Source organism: Arachis stenosperma, chromosome 6 (assembly GCF_014773155.1).
Source record: "Arachis stenosperma cultivar V10309 chromosome 6, arast.V10309.gnm1.PFL2, whole genome shotgun sequence".
In the NCBI taxonomy this organism is placed as follows: Eukaryota; Viridiplantae; Streptophyta; class Magnoliopsida; order Fabales; family Fabaceae; genus Arachis; species Arachis stenosperma.
The window spans coordinates 142269177-142296447 of NC_080382.1; the positions used below are offsets into that span (position 1 = coordinate 142269177).

Sequence of the window (27271 nt, forward strand, 5' to 3'; positions counted from 1 at the left end):
ATAGTCAAATAAGGCAACTCTACTACGTTTGGTCTAAAATAACTGTTAATTATTATGCATATTAATAGAAAAAAGTGAATATAATTTTATAAAATTTGAAAGTGATTTGATATATTATTATCGTACCATGCATATTAGTGTGACGCACCATAATATTGGCTTGAAAATACAAGTAAATACTAATACAATTATTATATTAGATAATATTTTAAAGTATTAAGAATATGTTATGTAATTATTTTTTAAAAAAATTTAAATTGATAAAAGAAATAGATAAATTATTATATTTTATAATTTTTTATATAAATTTTTTTATTTATTTATGCTATTTTTTTTTAAACTGAACAAAGTTGGAATTCTAAATTTTTAAGTTATAGAAATTTTAATATTATATCTTAAAATTATTTTTTTAAAAATATTAAGATAAAATCAGACTTCATCCCCTCTTTTTTTTCCTATGGTGAAACTTTTGGGGCCCATGACATTTGACAAGTGCTAATAAACCTAATTCATAGTATTTGCTTATTGTATCATTGGATATATTCGATGTCTTAATCTCTAATTTGGGGACCATTAAAGCCGGCTAGGTTTAATTTGTAATTTTTATGGTCAATAACTGTGTAGCGATCGATAAGATACAATTCATCGCATGCTGTACGATCCAAAGAAAGCCATTCAAATCTCAATGCTTTCAAACTAAACTTGTATACTACATTGCCCCCAACGATGGAAACAAAAATTAAATATCGCTTATTGGACTCAAAAACAACCGATGATGGCTCATATTAATTTCATGCTACGTGTATATTACTAACAAATTTTGTGTGTGTGTTATACGATATGGGTAGCGTGTTTAGTTACTCAAGTTAATTTAGACTTTTGTCACATTTGAATTTTAACACACATATATATCTTTGTTTTTTTTTTTAAATAAAAAGTTCAACGGTGGAGCATTTAGATAGTCCAGAGTTACAATATAAACATTAAATAAAAAATCGTAGTTATTTTTGATATTGTCATCAATAACTAGACGGAACAAAACCAACTCACTCTTTGTAGCTCCTAATCGACTTGGTAATAACTTTCACAATGCATGTTTCTTCATTCCTGAAAATTCTGGTATTCCTTTTCAACCATTTATTTCAAATTATAGCAAAAAAATCAATCAGCCACCTATTACGTTCGACTCTTTTTACAGAAGCTTCTGTCCAACTCTCAAAGTGTTGCTTAATGGTTCCTGAAATAGACCAAAATTTATTATAGACGTATAATCAAGCACACCACACCTGTCACGTGAACTCACAGTCAATGAATAAGTGAAAATCATTCTCAGTTTTTTTTTTTACATAAAACACAAATCATATCCCTTGATCGATAATGCCCAATCTAATCAATCTTTCCTTAATATTAACTCTACCAACTAATACAAACCAGGTGAATAACTCAACTTTTAGTGATACTACTTCTCTTCATATATATATATCTTTGTATTCTTATATCAGAGCGAGATCATACCCAAACGTAACCTTAGGGCTTAGGTTTTACATAGACTCGCACAACATTAATTATATTATGTGTGTAGTATAATGTATCTTAAGTTTTTTTAATTTCCTTGTTCCACACAAGAAGCTACAAGGTAGAAATGACTAATTAGAAGGTGAGGCCTAATGATTTTGAATTGATTTAAGAACAATTATAAATGATGTTAATTCTAGTTTCCAAAAATATATATGAATAGAGAGACAAAAGGAAAATAACAAAGAAACTAAGAATAAGAGCTCAATTGTATTTATTTCCATCGTAAAACTAATTATCTCAAATTATTAAACTAATAAGGAGAAACTATAAATAATTATATTAATATATTTCTCGTGTAAAAACTGAATTTTGTACAAATCTTTTTTTTAATATATTTATCTTATGTTTTTTTTTTTGGAATTAGACAAATTCAGAATTTTTTGTCATAAAAATTTTGATATTATATCGTAAAAATTTTTTTTAAAAAAATTAAATTAATAAAAAATATATATATAAATAATTATATCTCTAACCATCTTATATATACGTAATAATTAGTCTTAGTCATAGATCTACTTAAGAAGAAGGGGGCACTTTTTTTACTAGAGTCTTGCAATAATAATAATAATAATATATTATTTCTGTGAAGTATAGATTAAAATGTGTTATTGAATTACTAAACTAAAAAAAATTGGATTAATAATTAAAAATAATAACAAAAAATAATAAATTCTAATAACTCTCTAACATTTCTCTTATTATATATATATATATATATATATATATATATATATATATATATATATATATCCGTTAATAAATTGTCGTTGTACCCACAATAAATTATAATCTTTTTTTTTTAGATTTAAGTTAAAATGATTTTTGTCTTATTAAAACTAACATGAAACAATATTTATCTTGTTAAATTTAATTTAATATCAAAACTATAAATAAATAATTAAATTAACTCAATAAAAAAATAATAAGTAGCAATAATGTATTTTCTGAAGTTAACCAACTAGTTAATTACCAAATTGAAGTTTAATTTTTTAAAAATAAGTAAATCATTAGTGTTTTTTTCTTAAAAAAATAGTTGAGATAAAAAAATATTATATATCTATTAATTACCTTTTTTATAACTATTCACATAATAAATATAAAAGATAAATAATTGAATGAAAGTATAAAAAATATTTTAAAATAAAAATATACAAAAATAAAATTTTAAAAAAATAATTATTTTGAATAAAGAAAAAAATTACTGTAAATTAAAGCTTTTTTAGATCAATATATTTTTCATACATAGGTTTAATTTCTCTTTTAAGTATATATAGTATAAGGTTTATTATATATAGTGTGTAATTATTGAAAAAGGTTAAATAATTAATATTTAATTTAAAATAAAAAATTAATAAATAAAAAATATTTAAAATTTACTATAAAAGTAAATTTGACGAAAATTTAACACTAAGTGTTAGACACCCAAAAATTGATCATATATAGTATAAATATTGATGTGCAACATAACAAAATTTATTTTAGTATTACTTTTGTTTTACTATTAAAATTTTTTTAGTCCATTAATGTTAGTCTAATTCCATCTTTTAGACTTAGGAAGTTTTTTTTTTTTTTAAAGTAAAGTTTAGAAACGTATGTGCAGCATTTATTACTAATAAAAATTTTAAAATTTTTATTTTAATAAATACACAATAAATATATTAAAAATAAAATTTTACATTTCTTTTTTTTTTTAAATAATTAATAATATTAACTTGTATCCTTAAAATACATGTCAACTAAACTTTTATTTTTATTATCCGCATAATGACAAGTTTTTTAACAGCTTTAGGTATTTTCAAATATACGTCTGGTTTGGTAAGGTTTTTTGAAAAGGTGTTTGTGCTTTTTAAAAGCTCAAGTTTTTTCATTTTGTGTTTGATAAATAAAAAAGATCATGTGCTTGTACTTGCAGATTTTAAAAGATTAGAATACTTTTTTTTTGTGATTGAAATAAATTAAACAAAGAAAAACAAAACAAACAAAACAAGGAATTGCTTAAATAGAGGGGCAGTCCCGTTTAAGACTACTCTTAAACTCTTCCCAAGGTGAAAGAAGCTCCACATGCGAAAGTTGTAACTTCATCGCCATCTTTGCCATAGTATCTGCCACCATGTTTGCATTTCTCATAATCAAACGAAAGTCAACACGCCAATTCCAATGCATGATATCTCTTATTTTGAGCACCAATGGATCAATAAACCCAAAACCATCTAATAAGAGTACTTTTGAAAGCACCTAATAAGATAGAATTTTTTAAAGTTGACTTGTATTTTTCAAAATTTAAAAGTCTAATATAACCTCATATGTTAACTAATTTTTAAATTTAATGCTTGCATTGATGTCTATTATAGTATTTTTAAATTTAAAAGTTATTTTATCAAATGCAATTGTTGTTGCTTGTGTTTATTAAAAATAATTTTTAATTTGATTTACCAAACATAAATGCTACAATTTTTAAAAAACCATCTTTTAAAAGTTAGCTTTTATACGCTACTTTTAAAAAGTAAAACATTTACTAAACTAAGTTTTAAAACTCATCACTGATTAAAGTGATCCTCACTAGGAGTGTTTAAATCCAAACTGAACCTAATTAAATTGCTTATTCAATTCAATTAAAATTAAAAATCGATTAAAATCGCACTAATTTAGATTTGATTGGATTCTATTTTTGATAAATCACATGGATTAGATTAGATTTAAGATTTACCTTTTAAAACCGATCAAATACAATCTAAAGTGCACAATAATATACTAAATATTATTATTTAATTATTACCATATTTATAATTTTAATTATAATACGTTCAATTTGTTATATATTTTTATATATTCATATATTATTATTATTATTTAGTGAATATGTTATGTTTAAAATGATATTTATTTTTTGATTTTAACTAACTTATAATTTTATGTCTATTATTATATTATTATTTATTTTTTAAGATATTATTAAAATTTATCATGTCATTATTAGAAATTTAAAATTATGTGAAAATTTATTATATATATATATAATTTTTTTAACTTATAAAACTAAAATCTAATCTGCTCCAAACTATTTAAAATTGGATAAGATTGGATTGGATTTTCTAAAAAAAATCATCCACTCCAAAGAATAATTCTCCACATACAAGCGTTTTTTTATATAAGTCTTTACAAGTCATTTATATTAACATTCTTCGAATCGTTACTACACATTTTTCACTGCACCTTATTCTTCTTGCTGCACGTTCTTCTTCTTCTTCCTCTTCTTCTTCTTATTTTCTTTCGTTTTTCGCCTTCTCTTTCTCCTTTTTCATTTACGTGCTTTTCTCTCTGTTTTCTTTCTTCGTTATTCTTGATTTCCATTGTTTTTTGACATCAAACTTTGAAATCGTTTTTTAAGAAGAAGAAGCAACAGAAGATGAGAAGGAGAAAGAGAAAGAGAAAGAGTTCTGAATTATGCATAAGATGTACTTCAACGAATTTTGAGTGTCTTTCTTAAATCCTTTGGGTGTATTTTTGTAATTGTTTGGGTGTATTTCTGTAATCGTTTGGGTCTATTTCTGAAGTTTCATTATCTTCAAAACGATTTCAAAGCTTGATTTCAGAAACCATGAAAATCGAAAAAAAACGAAGCAAGAATACCAATGATAAACGCAGGTAAAACAACGAATGAAAAAGGCAAAGAGAGAACACACGAAGGAGATCGAATAAATTTGGCAAGAAACTCATTTTTATGGAGGAAGAAGAATAAGAGTCGTTCATAATGCATGATGAGTAGCGCGCTTTGAAAACAGGAAGTGGTTGAATAATGTACGTATATTTACTCTTGAATGTGAGAGTAATGGACATATATTTTATTGGGCTTGTGCCAACTTATAAAATTTGTAAGTCAAAAAATTTGTATGTGTAGCAAGTCTCTACTCCAAATCACACCATAAAAATATAAATATTTGAATCAAATAAATTTTTTATTTAAAATCGATCAAAATCTTTAGAACTTTTTTTTTTCTGTGTGCGTGTGTGTGAGGTTTTTTTTTTCCCCCTTAATTTTCATATATTCTTCTAGCCTACAACCACATTAGCTTCTAGTCTTAAAAGTCATTAAAGAAGGTCGGGTCTACCATTTTAAACTTCACAATATTGAAGTAGGTCATCTGTCTAACCTGAAAACGTAGGAAAAGGGAGTACGTATTTAATATTTATTTAATATTATTAAGTTTTTATGAAACATATTTAATATATACCTTTTTAAAAAAAATTAATTATAAAAAATATAATTATTTATATATTTTTTTCTGTTAAATAAAACTTTTAAAAGAAATAATTTTATAATATTTAATAAAAATTTATGTGACCACAAATTTTAAAATACGATCATTATTATCTCCAAAAAAATTACCATAAAATAAATAAAAAAATTATAAAAAATTACCCAAATAAAAAAAAAATGTTTCTCTTTATTAGAGATATAACCATTGGTGTTATCTTCTCCTATTAACTTAAGTTTTTAGAATGAGTGATTTCATGACATAATATCAGAGCTCTATGTTCGAAAGAAAGAATTCGATCATTAATAAATCCCAAAAATAAAAAAATAGCATAAGACAAATAAAAGAAAAATCCAAAAAGAGGGTCTTGTTTGAGAGGAAGTATTAGAAATATAACCATTAATATTACCTTCTCGTATCAACTTAAATTTTTAAAATAAATAATTTTATGACACAGTATCAGAGTTTTATATCAAAAAAGTCAAGAGTTCGATCCATACCATTTTTTGATAAATTTTCAGAAGAGCTGACCCGAAAACAATAGAAGAAGTCAACACGTTACATCGTTGGCAAGTTTTTTTTTTTTTGGTGACTATTACATCGTTGCCAAGTCACCAAATACTACCCCTAACCAAAAAGTAGTAGCATATTCAAAAACATTGGAAAATTAGATGACACTAGACTCCTATTTTTTCCACAATATACTTCCCCCCTATTGAGATTTTGCCATTTTTCCATGTATGAAAATTCTTCAGACTCTGCCATTTGAAAATAAAGAAGGTTGACCTTATCAATCAAGGTTTTTTTTTTTTTTTAATTTTGGGTAGACATATTAAAAATATAATTATTTAAAAATATAATCGTTTATCTTTTTATTTGTTTTAATAAAAAAATCATAATAAAAAGAAAATAAAAAAAAAAGCATAGATGGCCCGTAATTATGATGCACGAAAAATTTTCATTTTTCCGCCTCCTTAAATATGTATTGTTTAAATAACGAATTTTGCTTATTTAATGAATCGGATGAAAAGAAGAAGCTAAGATTTGTCTTGGAAAAATAAGTTTTTTCGTAGTTTTAAAATGCAATAAGTAAAGTAAAAATTTAGACAAATTCTTATTTTGAATATGATTTAGGTTTGTTTGAAAAGGTTTATACGTAATTTTTTTTTTACTTTTAATTTATGAAAAGGTATAATATTAATGTCTGGCGTAATTTTTAAAATTAAATTATAACTTTTTAAGAAGCTATTTAAGTGCTTATGAAAAAGTTAAAAAAATTACTTCTCTCATAATAAAAAATTTTCAAAAATGTTATTCGTACACCAAAATCAGCCACTAAAATTAGCCACCAATGTATTTATATATAAATACATGTGTGATTTAATTTATTTTCAACGTGTATTTATATTTCAACATACATTTTATACTTAGTGACTGATTTTAGTATATATGTAATATATTTCAAAAATTTTTTATCATATATATATTTTTTTAAAATAAACTCTTTTAAAATTAAAAAATTAAATATATAAAATAATTTATTTATAAACTAATTTTAATATAAATATTTATTATTTAAATTATTTTTTTAAATTAATTAAACTATTTATCCAAATTAGATTTTATTGCTTGTCATTTGATAAAATGTATTTTCCCGTTTAAGTAAATGAATATTTGATTTGGATATGCATGGTTTGATGTGTTCAGCACTGAATTAGAGGGGCTTCAAGTTCTATATTAGGAAAGAAACATTGAATTAAAATTTTCCTTGGTTCAGAAAAGCAAACGTGGCTAAATAATGTGGAGATCAATTTCGTAATTAAGAACCATAGCCCTATGACTTAACATGCTTTAATTATGAAATATGACTGATTAAGAAATATCAAAAGGAGCAAGCAAGCAAATTAAAAGTTTAGTGGTGTTATTTGAAAGAGAAGATGGTTTGAATTTAATAAGAATGAAGCCGCACACGCATGCATGACATTGTTGACAAAAGTTATTAACTTATTATTATGTAAAGTGGTTGTAGACTTTATCAATAATTAATGATATAATGACAAAACAAAAATATATAACATATTAACATTCCTAGCTAACAAAGCCCGACAAAGTATGTACAATTTTTTGGTTTTTTTTTTCCCATAAACTTTCTCTTCGCTCTAACGTACACTTTATCTATCTCAAAGCATTTTTATTAGGATTTTTTTAAATAAATAAAATAAATATTTTATTTACTGAAATATATAATTTATAATTTTATTATTAAAATTTATCTTGTTATTTATCTCGTTTACAATATAAATAATTTGATTTTAAATATATTTCGTTTACACGAGATAAGACATATCACAGGTTACACGTATCACGTTTGCACACGTGATACGTAGGATAGAGTAAAATTTACATATTTCGTTTACAGTGTAAACGATATATAATAAAAGTCAAATTGTTTACAGGATAAACAAGACATATGTTGAGTTAAAACGTTTTTATTGTAAACGATATATAGTACAACAAAAATCAATAAGCTAAAAAAGGATCTACAACCTATTGGTATTCTCCATAAACATCTTAATCATTCTTCTCATCCGTTTCTTCGATAAATTTAGTAGAAATGTCTAGTGTTAGTGGTTATTTTGTTGTGATGACCGTGTATCCCAACAGTCACATGAGAAATAATGACACTGATGTTGTATTTGAGTGTGAAAATCCTATTTTGCTGTATACTTGGAGAGCATATTCTTTGTTTGAGTAAATAGTCTGATATTGACACACATTAGTGATAATGAGAGAAAATAGGTTGGAAGAGTTGGTTATCGGATGATAGCACTTATGGAAAATGGAATATTTTGATTTCGTCTGTTTCAACTGGATAGCGATGAGCATGTGCGACTCATGTTTGATGTCTCATGGCGGAACAAGTGATAAAGCTTTTTACGGAAGTCAACAATGTTGGCAGTCGTGGTTCTGGCAACTCGAATTTTGTCCAAGATGACCCACCTCTTGCACCATTTCCTGCACTATGCTAGTCCGGAGGTGTCCATGGACGTGGATGACAAACCCCATTTTGATGGTTTATCTTGTATTAATTTTATGGGATTTTATAACCTTTTACCCTCATTTATCCATTGAAATGGCATGGTTTTGTATATTCTCCTTTAATTGTGCTTAAGAGTGAAAACATGCTTTTTAGGTCTTAAAATAGCTAAATGTAATTTACCTTGATTCCATTAGATGCCTTGATATGTTTGTTAAGTGATTTCAGATTTAGGAGGCAAAGATTGGATCAAGGGAATGAAGAAAAAGCATGTAAAGTTGGAGAACTCATGAAGAAATGATGGAACCAAAAAAGCTGTCAAGCCTGACCTCTTCGCACTTAATTGACCATAACTTGAGCTACAGAGGTCCAAATGATGCGGTTCCAGTTGGGTTGGAAAGCTAACATCCGGGGCTTCGAAATGATATAAATTTTGCCATATGTTGCTTCGCGTTCAGGGGCGCGCACGCGCACTTTGCGCGCGCGCGCCGATTCTGTCCGTGGCCCACTTTAATGAAATCGTCCCCAGCGGTTTTAGGAGCCTTGTGGGCCCTATCCAACTCATTTCTGATGCTATTTAAGTCAAGTATTGAAGGGGAATCAATATACTTTAGATACTTTTAATCATTAGTGATAGTTTTAGTTTTAGAAGTAATTAGAACTAGTTTTTAGAGAGAGAAGCTCTCACTTCTCTCTAGAATTAGGATTAGGAATTAGGGTTAGATTAGGATCTTAAAGTTCTAGGTTTAATTCAAGTCTCCTTCTACTTCTACCTCTAATTGGTGATTGCTACACCTTGGTTCTTCTCTCTATCCCTATTCTCTTGTTGTAATTTCTCTTATTTTGTTTCTAGGTTTTATAATTGAGATACTCTTGTTCTCTTTATTTTCTTTCAATAATGCAATTTGAGGTAATTCATGATAATTGTGATTTCCTTGATTGTTGTTGTTAATTCTTTGCATTCAATTGTAGTTAGAATTCATTCTTGTTGTGATTGACTATACTTTTCTTTTGTGCCTTCCAAGTGTTTGATGAAATGCTTGGAAGAATGTTAGACTAGAATTTTATGTTCTTGGCTTGAGGAGGTAACTTAGGATTTCTTGAGTCACTAGTGTCCAATTGATTGATAGTTGATAGCCATTAACTCTAGCCTTCATTAATCTAATTAGTGGGAAGCTAGGACTTATGGACTAGGATTGATATAACTCACTTGACTTTCCTTTGTTAATTGATTTAAGGTTGACTAAGTGGGATTAATCCTTGCAACTACCATACTTGTGGCTAGTGATAATGATGAAGACCCTTGACAACCAAATCTTGCCAAGACCATTTTGTTAATAAAGTTTTCTTACCATTTACTATTCATGTTTCTCATCTAAAACCCCAAAATAAACAAGTCCATAACCAATAACAAGAACACTACCCTGCAAGTCCTTTGAGAGAACGACCCGAGGTTTAAATACTTCGGTTTATAGATTTTAGGGGTTTGTACTTGTGACAAACAAATTTTTGTATGAGAGGATTATTGTTAGTTTAGAGACTATACTTCGACGAGATTTCATTTGTGAATTCTAAACCGTCAAAAATCCAATTCATCAGTGGACGGTGAGGAGTTCGATATAAAGTATGTTGCCGATAACAACAAGGGTGGTTCCTCTTATGATGATGAGGATGAGAATTTCGCACTAGAGACTTCGATAGGTAGATGAGTTCGGTATTTTGTGCTAGCTCTGCAACCGATTCCGGAGTTATCAGTTGTACCCAGCCATTACCGCACATTGGATCTGGATGCCATACATGAGGTAATTCCATTTTTCAATATAAGTGGGGACAACTACAACACAGATGATGGAGTGGAGTTTCGAATTGGTCACAAATTCAGAAGCAGAGAGGTAGTCATGCAAGGTGTGAAAAGCTACAATATTTGAAGAAGTACTGAGTACCGAGTTGTGGAGTCGGATCGGCTAAAGTACCATGTGCATTGCAAGAAATTTACTGATAGATGCCCTTGGAGTCTTCATGTTGTCCTCTGACAGAATCTCAGAAATAGATTAGAATATTATCTTATTTTTTGTGCTTATTTTGGTTAGAATGTCGACCAATTATTTCTAATTCGTTAGGGAGATGTGTAAATTCGGTGGACCGCATACTTGTTTAGTCCCCACCATGTCTTAGGATTATTGACAGTTGGACAACACCTTCATTTGTAGAGTCATCATGCCTCTGATATAGTCCAGCCCATCAATTACTATTCATGTTCTACAAGGTGTAGTTAGGCAACGTTATCACTTCTAACTCTCATACAGAAAGGTCTGGATGGTGAAGCAAAAGGCAATTATACAGATATACGGTGATTGGGAGGAGTCATATAATAAGATTCCGAGATTGTTTCAAACTTTATAGAGTTGTTGTCCCAGAACAATATGTGATTTCAGAGCGGTACCGTACTATGATGGGCACTTGCTGGTATGTGATGTCAGCCAATTTGATAAGGTGTTCTAGTCTTTTCCTCCATGTGTCGAGGCATTCAAGTATTGCAAGTCCTTTGTCTCCATTGATGGGATGCATCTGTATGACAAATATGGTGGGGTGTTGCTAATTACAGTGGCACAAGATGGTATCAATAACATCATTCCATGTGGCCTTTGCAATTGTTAAGTCTAAGACTACGGAATCCTGGTCATTCTTCCTTACCAACCTAAGACGACATGTAGCACCATAAGAAGGAATTTTGATTATATCTGACAGATCGCAAACAATCAAAGCCGCACTAAGAGTCGATGAGACCGGATGGCTGCTCCTAGTGCGTTCCATGTGTATTGTGTGAGGCACATGGTGGCGAATTTCATATTTCGTTTCAAATCTGTCGAGGAAAAGTGATATCTAATAAACACTGTTTATAGTCCAATTAAGGCTGGGTACATATGGTACATGGATGCTTTGAGGACACTGTCGCGAGAGATGTCTAACGCAGCAAGCACACTAATACCAGTCCCAGTACTCCTATGTAGGCTGATAATCTGTGAAGGACTAAATAGAGATCATGTGGCCCTCATTAAACCTATGCCTCCATCCATCATATCACTACTCATGACGCTTAGGCCATCACATGTCTTTCCCCCATCCTGTGGTTGTCAGGAACCTGTCGACATTCACCGGGTCTCTAGGCACTTGCTGCTCCCTATTGAATTGGTGTTTCACTCAATCAACGTAGTGAAATTAACTCCACAATATTAAAGCAGACGAGAGGAACAACAGTCATCCATGCCCTCTACTCTGCCTCATCTCTAAACCAATCCGAGCACAAGGCCTGCAGGGCTAGGTCGTCGTACGACGTCCATAGGAACTACATCAGTAATTGTAATATAATAATCAAGTTCAATTCATTACATATGATATTTAACTATTTAGAGACAACTAAATAAAACTAAATCGCGTACCTCATGCAACTGCAAGCGATCTAACGCATTACGCCATTGGAGGAACCTCTGTTTGAACTGGTACCTACTTTGCTAGACCATACCTATCAACCTGTTCACATATGCAACCCATAATTTAAGGATTTTTTTTTGTGATGGTACTACTTCAAAAATAATGTTTAGCATCTCAGTTGATTTTCTTTTAAAGTTATTAAACACAAATTATCGTATCTATGTTTGTTAAGTTGTGAACTATTGCAACATTAGGCCTAATGTTCAAGTTAATATTTTATGCAATTTCATTATCACTATTTTAGTTAATTACATTTGCAAATAGTAATTATACTAATGTACCACGATAATATAAATTGAAGACATGATGGTTGTTAACAATGAATTTCATTCACGATCATTCAATCCACAGACTATATACACTTGATCCAGGCTAATTCCTACAACTACAACCTAAAATACAGACTAGATATTACAACCATATCATATGAGTTCCTATGTTATCCAACCTCATTGCAAAGAAAACCTCCCGTTTATTGTCAATGTGATCCTTTCACATAGCAACATTATAGCAGATATCCATCCAATCAGAGCAACTGCTATGTCAATATAAATATCCCTTCTACTGTTATCAATTTACCCTTTAAGATTGTGACTTTTCTTTTCAATCTTGCAATTTGTGGCTCTTCTTCTAATTCTGTCCACACAAAGTATCCACACTCTTCTCCAATCTAGGCCAAAAACAAAAGAAAAAATCCAATCAGATAAACAAATATCAACAAGTTATAACTATCATCATAAAAATTACATTTTCTACTTACCCCATAATTAACATAGCCCCAAAATCTTTGTCCAGGATTCTCTGCCGTTGAAGAAGTCGCAAGCACTGACCTCTCCTCACAATAACAAGTTGTTCTTTGTCGACGGACTTGGTTGCTGTTTCAACCCAAAACACTACTGCTATCCGCTGCCTGGAAGCCTTGGAAAGCCATAGAATCAGCAACAAAAGCAAGAGAAAAGGTAATGGTGAGAAGATAAAATTACAAAATAAGAGAACATTTTGCAAATTAAAATTTTCAAAGTCATTTTAATTAAAATTTGTTTTTATTTATTTATTTTTATTTCATTTTCACTAACGGTTACCGTGACATAGTTTGCCACAATAGACAATAACGTCCACCTAGGCAATTCCATTAGTGTTTTAATTTGTTAATGTAGATGACAGTAGAATAACATTAAATCAATTTATAAACGTTGGAAATATAAATAGGACAATTTAAACATTAGAGACAACTTTAAAATTTATCCCAAACATTGAGGACAAAAATAATATTTTACTTTTTATTTTATATAGATAATTGATTTTTAATATACACTTAACATTATTGTATTTTTAATATATATTTTTTATATTTTAACAAATAATATATATAAATGATTAATTTTTTATGTACACGTTTGAATTAGATTACATATAATAATGTAACTCCCATAGCTTATCGTTATTATAGACCGTTGGTTGTCAACCTAGTTAGCAATATGTGACTTGCATGCGGATTTTTATTTTTAAAAGTAGGAAAAAAAAGAAGAAAGTCTTAAAAGTAGAATCGAAGAATTAATACATCATCGTTTACAAAAGCACAACAACTAATAGAGTTTCATGAATCATATTCACTTCAAATGATAACAATTTCCAAAACTTACTCATCCATCGAATCCAAACTTTCTTTGTAGAATTGATGAATATATATAGAATTCATCTATATAATATGTACTGAATTTTTTATTTTAAAATATTTTTATTATATATAATTTATAAAAATATAATTTTATTATTTCTAATATTCAAATTAAAGACTTTTGGATTAGAATATAAAGAAACTATTCTCATAATTAATTTCACATTTATAATTATTATACATTTTTAATTTATAAAAAGAATGAGTTAATATCCATGTTAATGCTTATCAATCAACACACAATTAATTTCTAATACAATAATATTAGAGAAATAAAAAATAATCAGTTTAAATTTAGTTACTTTATTTAGTATTTATTTATTATAAGATATATTAAATAAAGTCAAAAATAATAAATTTTAAAATTTTTTTGTTAATATTTTATAAATTTAATTTTGATATATTATCAGTATAAAATAATTTTATAAATACATCTTACAATTAAGTAATGTTATATTAATAAAAATAATTATTTTTTATATTTATATTAACGGTATAAATAATTATTAAAAAATATTAATATATTATAATTAAATTTATATTTTTTTTTATTACCAAATATTTCTGTTTCTAATAACGGGAGGAGCATTCAGCTGGGAAAGACGATCAAAACAAACTTCCATTTTGTTGTGCAGCTATCTATCTATCAAAAGTATGCAAATAATGCCAATGGACATATGACAAATTTTGCACTATTAACAAGACAAATTTGATTTTTCTCCGAGGAAGGAGTCTATGAGAGATTTGGCAACTTGACAAAATAATGTTTGGTTGTAATAGCGGGCAATATAATCATGATCAAGTAATCAAGTCATTAGTTGCAGGTAAAAACTTAGTTGCAGGTTAAAACTTGATTTAAATATTTGGTGTTATTAGACAATATTAATATTGATTATGGTTATGTTTTAATTTTAGATAAGAGTTGGTTCTTGTTATATTTTTCTAAGTGAATTTTATGATGTCAAATAATGGTTGGAGTCTTGAAAATTTGGATATTTTCACATGCTAACTTATAAGAAGGTATCAAGATAATGTAATGTTAACGGCCGGGTTTTCACCCGGTATAATCGTGGACCGAAAGTGTATAAATTTCATCGAGTTTAGGGTCGGATTCGGGTCTAGTAAATAGGCCCGGTATATATTTTAGACTGAGTCTGGATCACATCAAACCTGATTTTACCCGACTCATGCACACCCCTATTTTAAACTTCTTAAAAAACACATGTCTAACTAACACTAAATAATAATATTATTAATATAATATTATTTACTTATATGTTAATACATAATTATTACTCACTCTTTTTTTTTTTTGTCCAATAAACCACTCTCAAAGACTCGTGTATATAGAGAGATCAGATAAGGTTCAATTTGGTTATTGAGTTTTATAATGATATAGGCTGATTTATTTATCGTTAATCTACTTAACATACAGAAATTAAGTTTTTGTTGTTTTTTTTTTTATTTTCCTTAAAAAACCAATAAAGTAGTTCTATGTCTTTAGTGCAATTTCAGATTGGCATTAAACTACTATAGTGGTAGTTAACTGCATATGTAAAGTATATGTTAAATCAGCTTGATTCATTGTTATAAAATTCAAGGCATAAATCTAAGCATGGTTAAAACTTAAAAGTCAAGACCAAAATAAATCTTAATTCATTCGGTTAAACTCATTTATGCATGGTTCCCCAAAACATAGATCTAACGACCGTAGATTTTGGCACAAACATTAGTGTCAAAGGTTTTTTTTTTTTATTTTAGTCATAAGTATCAAATATTTGTGTACCAACAAATCCCTTGAGCACAGGAGTTTTTAGGGCTGCACATGAATCGGATAATATTCGCATATTCGCGGTAATTATCCGTATCCAATCTGAATTTTGTAGATATTATCAGATCCGCAGAGCCATTGGATCGGATCGGATTGCGGATTCGGCAGTAATATCCGCGGATCCGATCCGCAAATTCGCATATCCGCATATCCCATATAAATAGCATAATTTAAAAAAGTAAACCTTAATGTAATATGAATTTTAGTGTGTTATTTTATGAATTTTATGATATTTTGTTTTTAATTTTTTATGTTGTACTTCAATTTAGAATAATTAAACTTAAATCTTGTGTTATTATTTTGTTTTTGTTATTCGAGAAAATTATTATTGATAATATTTTAAGAGTAAATAGACTTAAACAGATAAAAAATGAATTTTCTAAATATTTTTTTGTAAAAATAGCCAAACAAAAATTTAAAATAGTTTTTTTTTTAAATTATGCGGATATACCCGATATTTGATCCGATCCGATTCGTTTCGCAAATATGCGGATCGGACCTAAAAAAATGCAGATATTATATCCGATCCGATCCGACGAGTGCAGTGCAAATCGAATAGAATTTTAGGTTATATCTAATCCGATCTGATCCGCGTATAGCCCTAGGAGTTCTTTAGTTTTTTTTATACTCATATGAACCTGTCTTACAACAAAGACAATAAATAAAAATCATTAAATGATATTTCATCTAAATTATTTTTATGAAAGCATCTTATGAGAAAATAATAATAATGTAAACGGTTAGATAGTCTAACCCAATATATTTGACTGAATTATTTAATAATTTATAATATTATCTTCACATAAAAATATTTTTTACAAAAATAACTATCATCTTCTTCACGTAAAAATAAAATTCATGTGAGTGGTCATATTTTTTGAAACTTTTACTTGAAAAAACCATCATTTTTTTAGGATCTTGTTCGACCCAAAATACATCCCTTTGGTAAGCAAAAATATAAAACCCTAAAAGTTTTTTCTGTGCAAATATTGTGTTTATTTGAATGCTATTAAATTAATAAAAAAAATCTTTTTTAATAACTTTTTTTTTGTATTTGGTAAATTTTTAATAATAAAAATACTAAAAAAAATATAAAATTTTCTTTTTTAAAAAGTTACAATTTATATTTTTTTAAATTTTTTTTAAAAAAAAATAATTTTCACATAATAAATAAATAAAAAAGTATTTTATCTTATTATACTCAAATAAAATTGATAAATAAAAAATCTTTTTATATGAGATATCCAAATATAAATTTATTTTTATTTTTGTAAATTTTTTTTTAAAAAAATATCATTTAAATTTTTTTTTGAGAATCACACCTAAACAAATTTATTATCTAATATGGGCAAAAACTGACTATGGGCTTCAGCCCATCAACGAAAAGACAAGCCCAAAAACACGAAATTTTTTTAAAGAAATAAAAAAAAATGACACAAGACATGGAAGTGGAAACTGGAAAGCCACGAGTGCCTAAGAAAATGGTGGGAAGAGAAATTTGCTGAATGGCGTCCCAGACAAGAAGGGCAGAGAAGGTCACGCTCTAACAACAAAGTCACACCCCCCTTTGACCAACGTTTATTATTAACCTTCTCTTCTCTTCTCTTCACTTAACATTTCAATTTTTTTCACTTCAATCCAGACACACACCTTCTTCTTTCTCTTCATCCAATAATCACTCATGGCTTGGAGGCCTTTATTAACGCAGGTAACTTTTCCTATATTAACCCTAATTTTCTTTTTTCAATTATTGGTTTTGGTACCCAACTCTCTTTTATTTGTTTTATTGATTCTGTGCATTGGGATGGACAATGGGTCTAGTGGATTTTGATTCAGGGTTATAAAGTTGTAAACTTTTCTTTCTGCTAACGAATAATCATAATAACATTGAACTAAATATATTGGAGATATCAGAAATGATAGGGAAAAAGTTTTTTTTTTTTAATAAATGGTTTATTATTGTTTTTATTACACCATGTTTAAGATTGTTTGTTGGGTTATATGATCATTTATGGATGGGTTGTTTGTTTTGACTTCGAAATGAAGGTCTTCTGGGGGTTCCCAATTCAAGTATAAGCTTCTGAAAGCTGGTTTTTGATTTGATGCACATTAGTATTCATCTTTTATTATTGTTTTGCTTTAAGGGAATGGTAGAGAATTTGAGTTTGTAATGCTAACAATGCAACTCAAATTAACCCAAAAACTGATGGTGCCAACTGCCAGTACCCTGGATTCCCTTTCTGAAAATTTAGAGCAGCTACACATGAACTCTGAAATGCGAATACAATTAAATGTTTCAAAAACAATAACCTAGAATACCTAAGCGGAGTCTGTTATATAGAATTATAGATCAGATGATGCTATAGTGTCATTTCCTAAACCATGTCTTAAAAACCTAAATTTTTAGTGGTTTCACCTATTGCTTTCATCAATCCCGGTTTATACATCTGCTTCAAAGTTCAAACAAGTAAACACTTAGGCCCGTAACATAGGTTTAAAGAATTTTCGTCTTTTCAAGTGAAGGGATTATTTAACTTTTTTTGTCTGTTAGTATTAGAGTCAGGTAGTTTTAAGCATGACATACTTGTGCATTAATTATTGACCAATTATATGGTGCGCTTTTTATTGAATCTCATTGCATATATAATTTATATCTCATATCTTGTACCCTTTGCATATAAATTTTGTAATTTACTTTTACAGGTTTCAAGGCGACAATCAGAATTTGGACAGGCAAAACATTTGTTTCTTAGAGGCCATTTTTCCATTAATAAGTTCAGAGATTGTGCAGGTAGAAATCGCATGTTCCTATCCTGTGTTAGTCCTACAGTGAATTTCTTTTGATCTTTTTCTAAATGTAGTATTATTATTATTGCTTTCCTTATTACAGCGTAGCTTTTTCTATCCAAATTATGTTTCTTTAGGAATTACCTTTTAAGATTCAATGTGTTGCCAGATTATTTGATTTTGATCTATGCCTATTTTCCTATGTTCAAGATGCTAATGGCTTATTATCGATGATGCCTTATTAATAGGACAAGGTTTAGTTGTGTTTGTTGTATTATTCATTTGAACAAAAAGTACTTGGATGTTGTGTCCCTCGTGTCCTTTAGTTTCCGTTAACTGATCTTACTTTCAATTTTTTGGTAGGGAGTAGGCTTTTGTCCACCCAGGAGAGATTCAAGTCCAGCTATGTTGGCGATTTCAACCGTCGAATACGTGATGCAGATGAAGCCGTTGAAATTTCTCATCTGAAAGAACTTTACCATCGAAATGAACCTGAAGCTGTAATTAGGTTATTTGAAAGTCAGCCATCTCTGCATGCTAATCCTTCAGCACTTTCCGAATATATTAAAGCATTAGTTAAAGTTGATAGGCTGGATGAAAGTGAATTATTGAAGACATTGAGAAGAGGTGATTATTTGGCTAGACTGCTAACTTTTTCATGGTTATTTATGCCTATGCTTTTGATTCATTAATCTTGACTTGGTTTACTGAACCTTGCTCAATTATATGAGACCATATTTTGGTCTATCTCTTCTTTTCTGCAGATGTTTAGACATAATGTTTCATAATCTTTTAGTAAAACTTAGCATTTTTTTGCTGTCTATCCATTATTTGGGGGTATTTGGTTGGAGTGTAAGTTTTTCAATATCAAGCACTCAACAAGCAACACTTAGTCTTGTTTCTTTTTGGTGCAAGGTGTGCAATCTTTTAAGAGATGTATCTCTCTGCAAAGCTTTCGTCTTTCGATGGTTATTGAGGATCCCTTGTCCCCCATGCCCTGCGTATTATCCTTTTCATCTTGTGAACATATTTCTTACGTTATTTGAAAGCGCACACGCAAGAGGCTAAGAAAATAATGTGATTTACTAGGATGGAAAATGAAAACTATATTTAATGAATAGTTTTATGTACTTGTTTCAAGTGTATTATCTTATGCCATCAGAAATTTGGAATTTTCAGGTATGCCCAATGCAGTGAGGGAGGAAGAAAGCATAGATGGCTTCTCTTCTCTTAGAAATGTGCGGGGGCAAGAAAGTATAGGTGGTTTCTCTGCTTTTAGAAATCTGGGAACACCTGCAAGAGAGAGAATTCTTGGGACTGCAAGTTCACCTGTTCATATGGTGGCTACAGAAGCGGCGAGTTTTAAAGATCGACTATGGCGTGCATTTAGGTCCATTGTAGTTGTTTTTTTGTTGATTTCGGGTGCAGGAGCTCTCGTAGAGGATAAAGGAGTTGGTCAAGGTATTTATACATGACCTCGTATGGTTTTTCTTTATCAAATCTGAATCTGTTGATGTGTTCTTAAGTTTACCTTTTGCATTCCTAGGGCTTGGTGAACATGAAGGAGTGCTACCCAGCATGGAGTCAAGTACAAGATTTAATGATGTAAAAGGTGTTGACGAGGCAAAGGCAGAGCTGGAAGAAATTGTTCACTACCTCCGGGATCCTAAGGTAGACATATCTGCCCTATCATGCTCCGCTCTCCCTAGCTTTGAGTACCTATCTTGTTCCGAAGCTAGATGATTAAAATTTCTATGTTTGGATATGGTTTACTGTTTTCGTATATCAATTTTATGAGATTGGTTGATACATGTCGTGAGCTATTTTGATCAATTACTCTATTTGGTTGTTGATCATATCTTTTCCTTGTGTCAGCGCTTTACTCGGCTTGGTGGTAAGCTTCCAAAAGGAGTGTTGCTTGTTGGTCCACCTGGAACTGGAAAAACTATGTTGGCAAGAGCTATAGCCGGAGAGGCTGGGGTTCCTTTCTTCTCAAGCAGTGGAAGTGAATTCGATGAGATGTATGTGGGTGTAGGTGCACGAAGGGTCAGGGATCTTTTTTCCGCTGCTAGGAAGCGATCACCTTCTATAATCTTCATTGACGAGATAGATGCTATTGGAGGGAACCGAAGTGCGAAGGACCAAACTTACATGAAGATGACATTAAATCAATTGCTGGTTGAGTTAGATGGATTCAAACAAAATGAAGGCACAATTGTGATTGGAGCAACTAATTTTCCAGAGTCATTGGATAAGGCTTTGGTGAGACCTGGTCGATTTGATCGCCATGTTGTTGTTCCCAATCCAGATGTAGAAGGAAGACGGCAGATTTTGGAGTCGCACACGTCAAAGGTAATTATTCCTTGCAAAGAATGCGGCTTATTTGGTTGTTTTGCCAATTTTCGCCAACCATGACCTAGCCAATGGCCAGCTAGGAATCTAGGATCTTGTTTTCTTAAAGTTGTTATCGTGTCGGCTAGAGTATGCTGCAAACATCACATTATGCTGGTTTTTTGTTTTCAACCAACTATAGGTTATGATGGCTGATGATGTCGATTTGATGGTCATTGCTCGAGGAACACCTGGGTTCTCTGGTGCTGACCTTGCAAACTTGGTTAATGTAGGCGCCCTTAAGGCTGCAATGGACGGTGCTAAAGCTGTGACCATGGCCGATTTAGAGTATGCAAAGGACAAGATCATGATGGGAAGTGAACGCAAGACAGCCATCATATCTGAGGAATCGCGAAAGTTGACTGCTTACCATGAGGGTGGCCATGCCCTTGTCGCCATTCACACCGATGGGGCCCTTCCCGTTCACAAGGCGACAATAGTTCCCCGAGGGATGGCCCTCGGCATGGTTACTCAATTACCCGAGAAGGATGAGACCAGCATATCCCGTAAACAGATGCTTGCCCGGCTTGATGTTTGCATGGGAGGCCGGGTAGCAGAAGAGCTCATTTTCGGGGCAAACGAAGTTACTGCTGGCGCGTCGTCCGACCTCAAGCAGGCGACTAAGCTAGCAAGGGAAATGATTACTAAATATGGTATGGGAAAGGAGACTGGACTTGCCACTCACAATTACAATGATGATGGGAGAAGCATGAGCTCAGAGACAAAGCTTCTTATTGAGAAAGAGGTGAAGCATTTCTTGGAGAGAGCTTACAACAATGCAAAAACAATTCTAACCACTCACAACAAGGAACTCCATGCTCTTGCAAATGCTCTTCTTGAACATGAGACCCTTTCAGGAACTCAGATAAGAACACTTCTTGCTCAAGTTAGATCCCAGAAACAGCAGCAGCAGCAGCAGCCGCACATGGTCGAAGTGCAGAGCAGTTCGCCGTCCAGCACAGCAGCTTCTGCTGCTGCAGCCGCAGCTGCTGCGGCTGCTGCTGCCACTGCCGCCGCCAAGTCTCAAGGTGTTCCAGTTGGATCTTAGCAGGACGAATACAGTGGCAGTTACCAGATGAAATGTATAGATAGCATTTATTTGGTGTTTCTGGGATTTTATGCACCTAGGAGCAAAGTTCATGTAAACTTGTGTAGAAGCTCTTCTAGAATAGAACCGTTGATATTTTTTTTTTCTTTTTTTTTAAGAGGAAGAGAAAAGCAAAAGAAACAAAAGCAATCAAATGTTACTCTGCAAAATAGAACTGTTGATTTGTTGTACTCAATAATTTGATAATGTTCTTTCTATAAAGTAGGTTGTCTTAGAAGATTCAAAAAGATTGAAATTTTCCTCTCCATCATCAACCTTTACTTTCATAAAAGCACAATTGAATTGACAACTTTTCTCGTGTGCTTTGCAAAGTGAAACTCTAACTCACGATCTCTAGATGAATATAGAAAGATTATGTCATTTGAGTTATATCGTTGACAACCGTGGTAGATTTTATACTAGTATTTAATCTACAAAGAAATTGAGAGGATTTCCATAATAATAATTACATTTAGGAGTTACTAGAGCCAATTATAAAACTGGATTTTCCAGATCTAAGTAAGCTAAGTCATGGAAAACATTTTAAAAAATAGTAACTTAATAATTAGGATTTAAACAAGCAAGTATCCACTTATTAAAAATATCAAAATAAAAAGAACATTTTGAACTTTCTAATAATACTAAATACAATAAATGGTTGATTAAAGTACAAGTACAACCTCCATTATTATTGCGGAGGAACCCTAAACCTTTCCAGGAACATACGAAATCGAAAGCTATCATGCGAAAAGGTACGAATTAGTTTCCTTCTTAATAATATGATCTCATATCTAATGATTATGCAATGAAATGTTGAAATTGGACGATCCAATTAATTCTTTTGCAGTAATTGAGAAGCGGAGAATAATTATACGAAACTACCATGGCGAAAATCTTGTGGGGATCTTACACGATGCTGAATCCACACAACTTGTTATTATCTGCCATGGCTTCCAATCTTCCAAGGTGTTTCCTTATTTTTAACAATTCATTGTATGAAGCTAATTTGAGCTCTGCTACAGGGGAGTGATTAAACTATCTAATAGCATGGCATTACTCTCTGTTAATATGCTGCTGAAATTTTAAGGTTTCTGAATATCATAATGCACTTTTATCAGGAAAGGATTCCAATGGTGAATCTTGCTGCTGCTATTGAAAATGATGGAATTAGTGCCTTCCGCTTTGATTTTTCTGGGAATGGGTACGTATTAAGCATCTGTGTGAAGAATATAAAATGTTTAATTATATGATGTATATTAATAATTTGTTTAGTGAATAAAGATAAATATATAGTTTGACTTAGTTGTGTATCATATTCTTTTGTTTATTATTACATCAGCATGATGGCTTATGCTCCAAGAATAATGAGTAACTCAGAGAGCATCATAGATTGCTCATTACCATGATATTTTGTTTATATGCCCTCTTATATGCTGATAATATATTTTTGTCCAATCATGGCTCTCTCTTTTCTGAAAGAAACTGGGACTGAAGTTAATGAAGAGACACTAAAAAGAAAGGGGTCAATCTATTTTAAAGTTGAATATATATATATAACTTACAACATTGATTTGTTTGTTGATAATTCATTTTATTGTCTTCTAGGGAAAGTGAAGGTTCATTTCAGTATGGTAACTACTACAGAGAAGTTGAAGACCTGCGTGCTGTCATTCAACACTTTCGTGAGCAGAAATTTGTAATTACCGCAATTGTTGGTCATAGTAAAGGTTACATTACAATTATGCATACTATATGAAACATATGAAACTGTAAGTAGTTGTTAGGGACTGAACAGACAATCTATAAAGATGTTCATAGTAAAGGTTTCTGCAGGGGGTAACGTGGCACTGTTATACGCCTCAAAATATAAGGATGTTCATACTATTGTCAACATTTCTGGCCGGTTTAATCTATTGAAGGGCATGGAAGGTCGTTTGGGCGAAAATTTTGTTAAACGAATCAAACAAGATGGATTTATTGATGTTAAAAATAGAAGAGGTGAGTAATGAAAGGTAATAATGTTCAAGTGATATTCATCTATTTATTTGTCATTTTTAAATCAGAAAGTCATGGTCAATTTTCCTCTTGCTTCTTTGCCATTGGACGGCACAATTATTTCGAGTCAGATGCGACTGGCTGTCTGCCATTTCTGTTTTAATAATTTCCAGTCATGGTAGCGAATTGTGACATTTCTTCATCAGCATGTCTCCTTATCATCAAACTTTCAAGCTTCCTTGTGATGTTATAGCATAGTCGCTATCAAAAAGCATCTAAAATCAGCTTCTTTGGACGGTGCTTGCATCTTTCGTCTTGTCAATTTATTTCAACTACCCTGATCAACATGTTCTGTTTTGTGATAGGGAACATTATATATCGTGTTACTGAAGAAAGTTTGATGGATCGCCTATCCACTATTACTCATCTTGCTTGCCTATTAATTCCTCAAGATTGCAGGTATTGTTTCTTAATTGTTATAACATGTAAAAGAAATATTCATTGACAAAGTCAAATCCTTCATGTTCTAGTTTTATCATGGTAGTCACACTTCAATGTTGATGTACAGAGTGCTAACAGTTCATGGATCCAAGGATGAAACTGTACCCTCCGAAGATGCTCTAGATTTCGATAAGTTCATATCTAACCATGAACTGCACATTGTAGAAGGAGCCAATCACGAATTTACACATCATCAAGATGAGTTAACCAGCATAGTCTTGGAGTTTATCAAGTTTCATAATGATAAAGACACAAATAAATCTAAGCACACACAACATAGAGGAGTCGATAAACCTATTCGGTCGCGAATCTAGTTCTTGCAGAATACTGATCTGTACCTGTTTTCATTGTCGCAGTCTTAATAAGTAGATTGACAAGCAAGGAGAAGAGACGTCGTCCTTCCGGTCCCCACTAATTTTTTGGCTAGTCAAAGAAAATTGACAAATCACAAATGCAACCAAGGTTTTGCATTATTGGACCCCAATAATTGCACACCTTACAAGAATTGGGGGATCATGATTGCCTTTTTGGTATAGCTGCTGAACTGAAGTTCATGCACTACATGTGAATTGCATCTAAAAGAAATTTCATCATCACAGGTTGTTAAAGGTCAATTACCTAAAAATTTGATCTTGGAGGTTGATATTTTGGAGAGAAAGCGAAGGAAGGGAATGGTTCGATGAGTAAAGCGAATTTCACTCTACTCATCGAGCAATTCCTTTCCATCGATTCCTTTTCAAAGCCACTCGCAAACTCACCATAAGTTTCTAGCTATTAGGTATAGACTACCTACTAGTATGTATAAATTTATTTGTGTCCATAATTCTATGTAAATTTGTTCTGTTTTGACCATGATTCTTTTCCTTTTATTGCCATAAGTTCCTTTTGGACAAACATAAATTCAATCAGATATTATAGTTCAGAAATGAGTGCAGAATAGACTAATGAAAGTGACTTATGTTACAGCTTCAATCTTATGGCTGGTAGTTGATTTTTCACTTCAAATTATTCTTGTCTAATTGTCTTTCATTTGTCTTTTCCTTTTAACTCTTGGTGAATGCTATAGTGCCTATCACATTGTACCTAAGTTACTAAAAAGAGTAAACAAATAATATTTAATAAATTTTACATAATTTATTTTTTACTTTAAACATTTTATTTTTTACTTTAAAAGGTAAGTTAGACAATTTAGGCACCATACTAAAGGCACCATAAAACTCACCTTAACTCTTTTCCCTCAAGCTCCACAGCTTATTTGGTCTAAAAAAGCATTTTGTTTATAAAATTTATTAGAAATTGCCGGTTTGGTTTTTTCTTTTATAGGATTGTATTGAAAAAAATTAACAAATTATACTTAATTATTTCTTTTATAAAATTAAAAAAAAAAGATTGAGATAATGTGACATTTTGAATTAATTTCAGAAATAGAAAAAAACATTGTTTTTCGTATTTAAGACCTTTTGACTCTTTTCATTTGATTATCTGTATCTAATATGTGCCTGATTTGAATCAAACACATTTGACTATAATGAGTGAGTCTCTCAACGAAAATAATTACATTTATAAAATCTCAAATTTTGGACTTTAATAATAAAATATTAACCACTTGACTAATCCATATTATTTATGATCCGAATGAAGATATATATATATATATAGGTAGCATATTGTATTATTGGGGATAGCCATAAACAGTTACTGCAGACAAAGGTTGGTCCATATAGACAACAAATTGTCAAAATAATACCTTCGACTGCAAGATTGCATGTGATCTTCCATGAATCAGTTCATCTCATGAGCTGTCTTGTATTTTTCTTGTTTATGATCCAATTTCTTCGGACATTATTGCTGTATATAGTTTTTACATGTTTCTCAATGATTTTTAATTTTACTTTCGAGTCTATTTTTGGTTTAATTAATCGGAAATTCCTATAAATTATTAAATTTGTAAATAGGTCTTTATACTTTATAAATTTGTAACCAAGTCCTTATTCTTTTTAAAATTTGTTAATTAGGTCTTTATTATTAAAAAAAAAATAATACTCCTAGGTATATTTTGTAGGGACTTAAACTGAAAATTTGTGTAAAAAGTAAAGATTCAATTACAAAAAAAAATATGATCGGTGTCACGATTGCAAATAAAAATTAAATATTTTCATTCATCTATTTTTTCATAATATTAAATTAATAATATATTAATTGATAATTTATTTAATCATATAAATTTTTTAACTGAATATATTATATTCATTTTGTCAATTGATATATTTAAGTCATGTAACATAATTATAATTTATAAATCAATTGTTTCCAAAAGAAAAACAATTGTCCTATGTTATATTTTTTCTTAATCACAAAGAAAGAAAAACTAAGGTTTTTTATAATAAAAGACAAAAAAAATTTTTGATATATTAGAGATATAACAATTAATATTATTTTCTTCTAAAAACTTAAGCTTTTAGAATGAACCGTTTCATAATATGATATATTCTCAATTATTACTCTTCTATTAATTATATAATTAATTTTTATAATAAAAGTATAAAACAAATCATTTATTCTACACAGATTATAATTTTATATCACAACACAAAATTTTGCTTCAAAATTTATTGTCCATTTATTCTTACATTACACC

General features: G+C 30.2%; 2 protein-coding genes across 4 annotated transcripts; both read left to right on the plus strand.

Annotated features, from left to right (window-relative positions):
- Nucleotides 1-17333: 17333 nt before the first annotated feature.
- On the plus strand, nucleotides 17334-22377 carry LOC130933211 (ATP-dependent zinc metalloprotease FTSH 4, mitochondrial-like). 2 transcript variants are annotated; one of them, XM_057862760.1, is made up of 8 exons: nucleotides 17342-17407; nucleotides 17515-17580; nucleotides 18576-18663; nucleotides 19023-19286; nucleotides 19839-20120; nucleotides 20206-20330; nucleotides 20535-21011; nucleotides 21193-22377. In XM_057862760.1, exons 2-8 carry the CDS (start codon nucleotides 17554-17556, stop codon nucleotides 22096-22098), a joined length of 2169 nt encoding a protein of 722 aa, XP_057718743.1. In that variant the 5' UTR covers nucleotides 17342-17407; nucleotides 17515-17553; the 3' UTR covers nucleotides 22099-22377. The 2 variants fall into 2 exon arrangements, with proteins under 2 accessions (XP_057718742.1, XP_057718743.1); XM_057862759.1 differs by having other exon boundaries at nucleotides 17334-17580.
- A 276-nt stretch (nucleotides 22378-22653) lies between these two features.
- Nucleotides 22654-25607, plus strand: LOC130933212 (uncharacterized). Of its 2 annotated transcripts, none has more exons than XR_009067647.1 (7): nucleotides 22654-22889; nucleotides 22985-23103; nucleotides 23256-23338; nucleotides 23743-23864; nucleotides 23971-24149; nucleotides 24498-24591; nucleotides 24701-24834. XR_009067647.1 is itself a non-coding variant. In XM_057862761.1 (7 exons), the coding sequence occupies exons 1-7, from the start codon at nucleotides 22880-22882 to the stop codon at nucleotides 24945-24947; spliced, it is 840 nt and encodes a 279-aa protein (XP_057718744.1). In that variant the 5' UTR covers nucleotides 22654-22879; the 3' UTR covers nucleotides 24948-25607. The 2 variants fall into 2 exon arrangements, 1 of the variants encoding a protein (XP_057718744.1); XM_057862761.1 differs by having other exon boundaries at nucleotides 23971-24135; nucleotides 24701-25607.
- Nucleotides 25608-27271: the final 1664 nt, after the last annotated feature.

Excerpts from the sequence above, each read along its gene's own strand:
- LOC130933211 (XM_057862759.1), top strand. The coding sequence starts at position 17,554 with ATGGCTTGGAGGCCTTTATTAACGCAG. Across the intron at positions 17,581-18,575 it reads GGAGGCCTTTATTAACGCAG|GTTTCAAGGCGACAATCAGA; the intron begins GTAACTTTTCCT and ends TTACTTTTACAG. Across the intron at positions 19,287-19,838 it reads ATTGAAGACATTGAGAAGAG|GTATGCCCAATGCAGTGAGG; the intron begins GTGATTATTTGG and ends TGGAATTTTCAG.
- LOC130933212 (XM_057862761.1), top strand. Across the intron at positions 23,339-23,742 it reads TTTGATTTTTCTGGGAATGG|GGAAAGTGAAGGTTCATTTC; the intron begins GTACGTATTAAG and ends ATTGTCTTCTAG. Across the intron at positions 24,592-24,700 it reads TTAATTCCTCAAGATTGCAG|AGTGCTAACAGTTCATGGAT; the intron begins GTATTGTTTCTT and ends GTTGATGTACAG.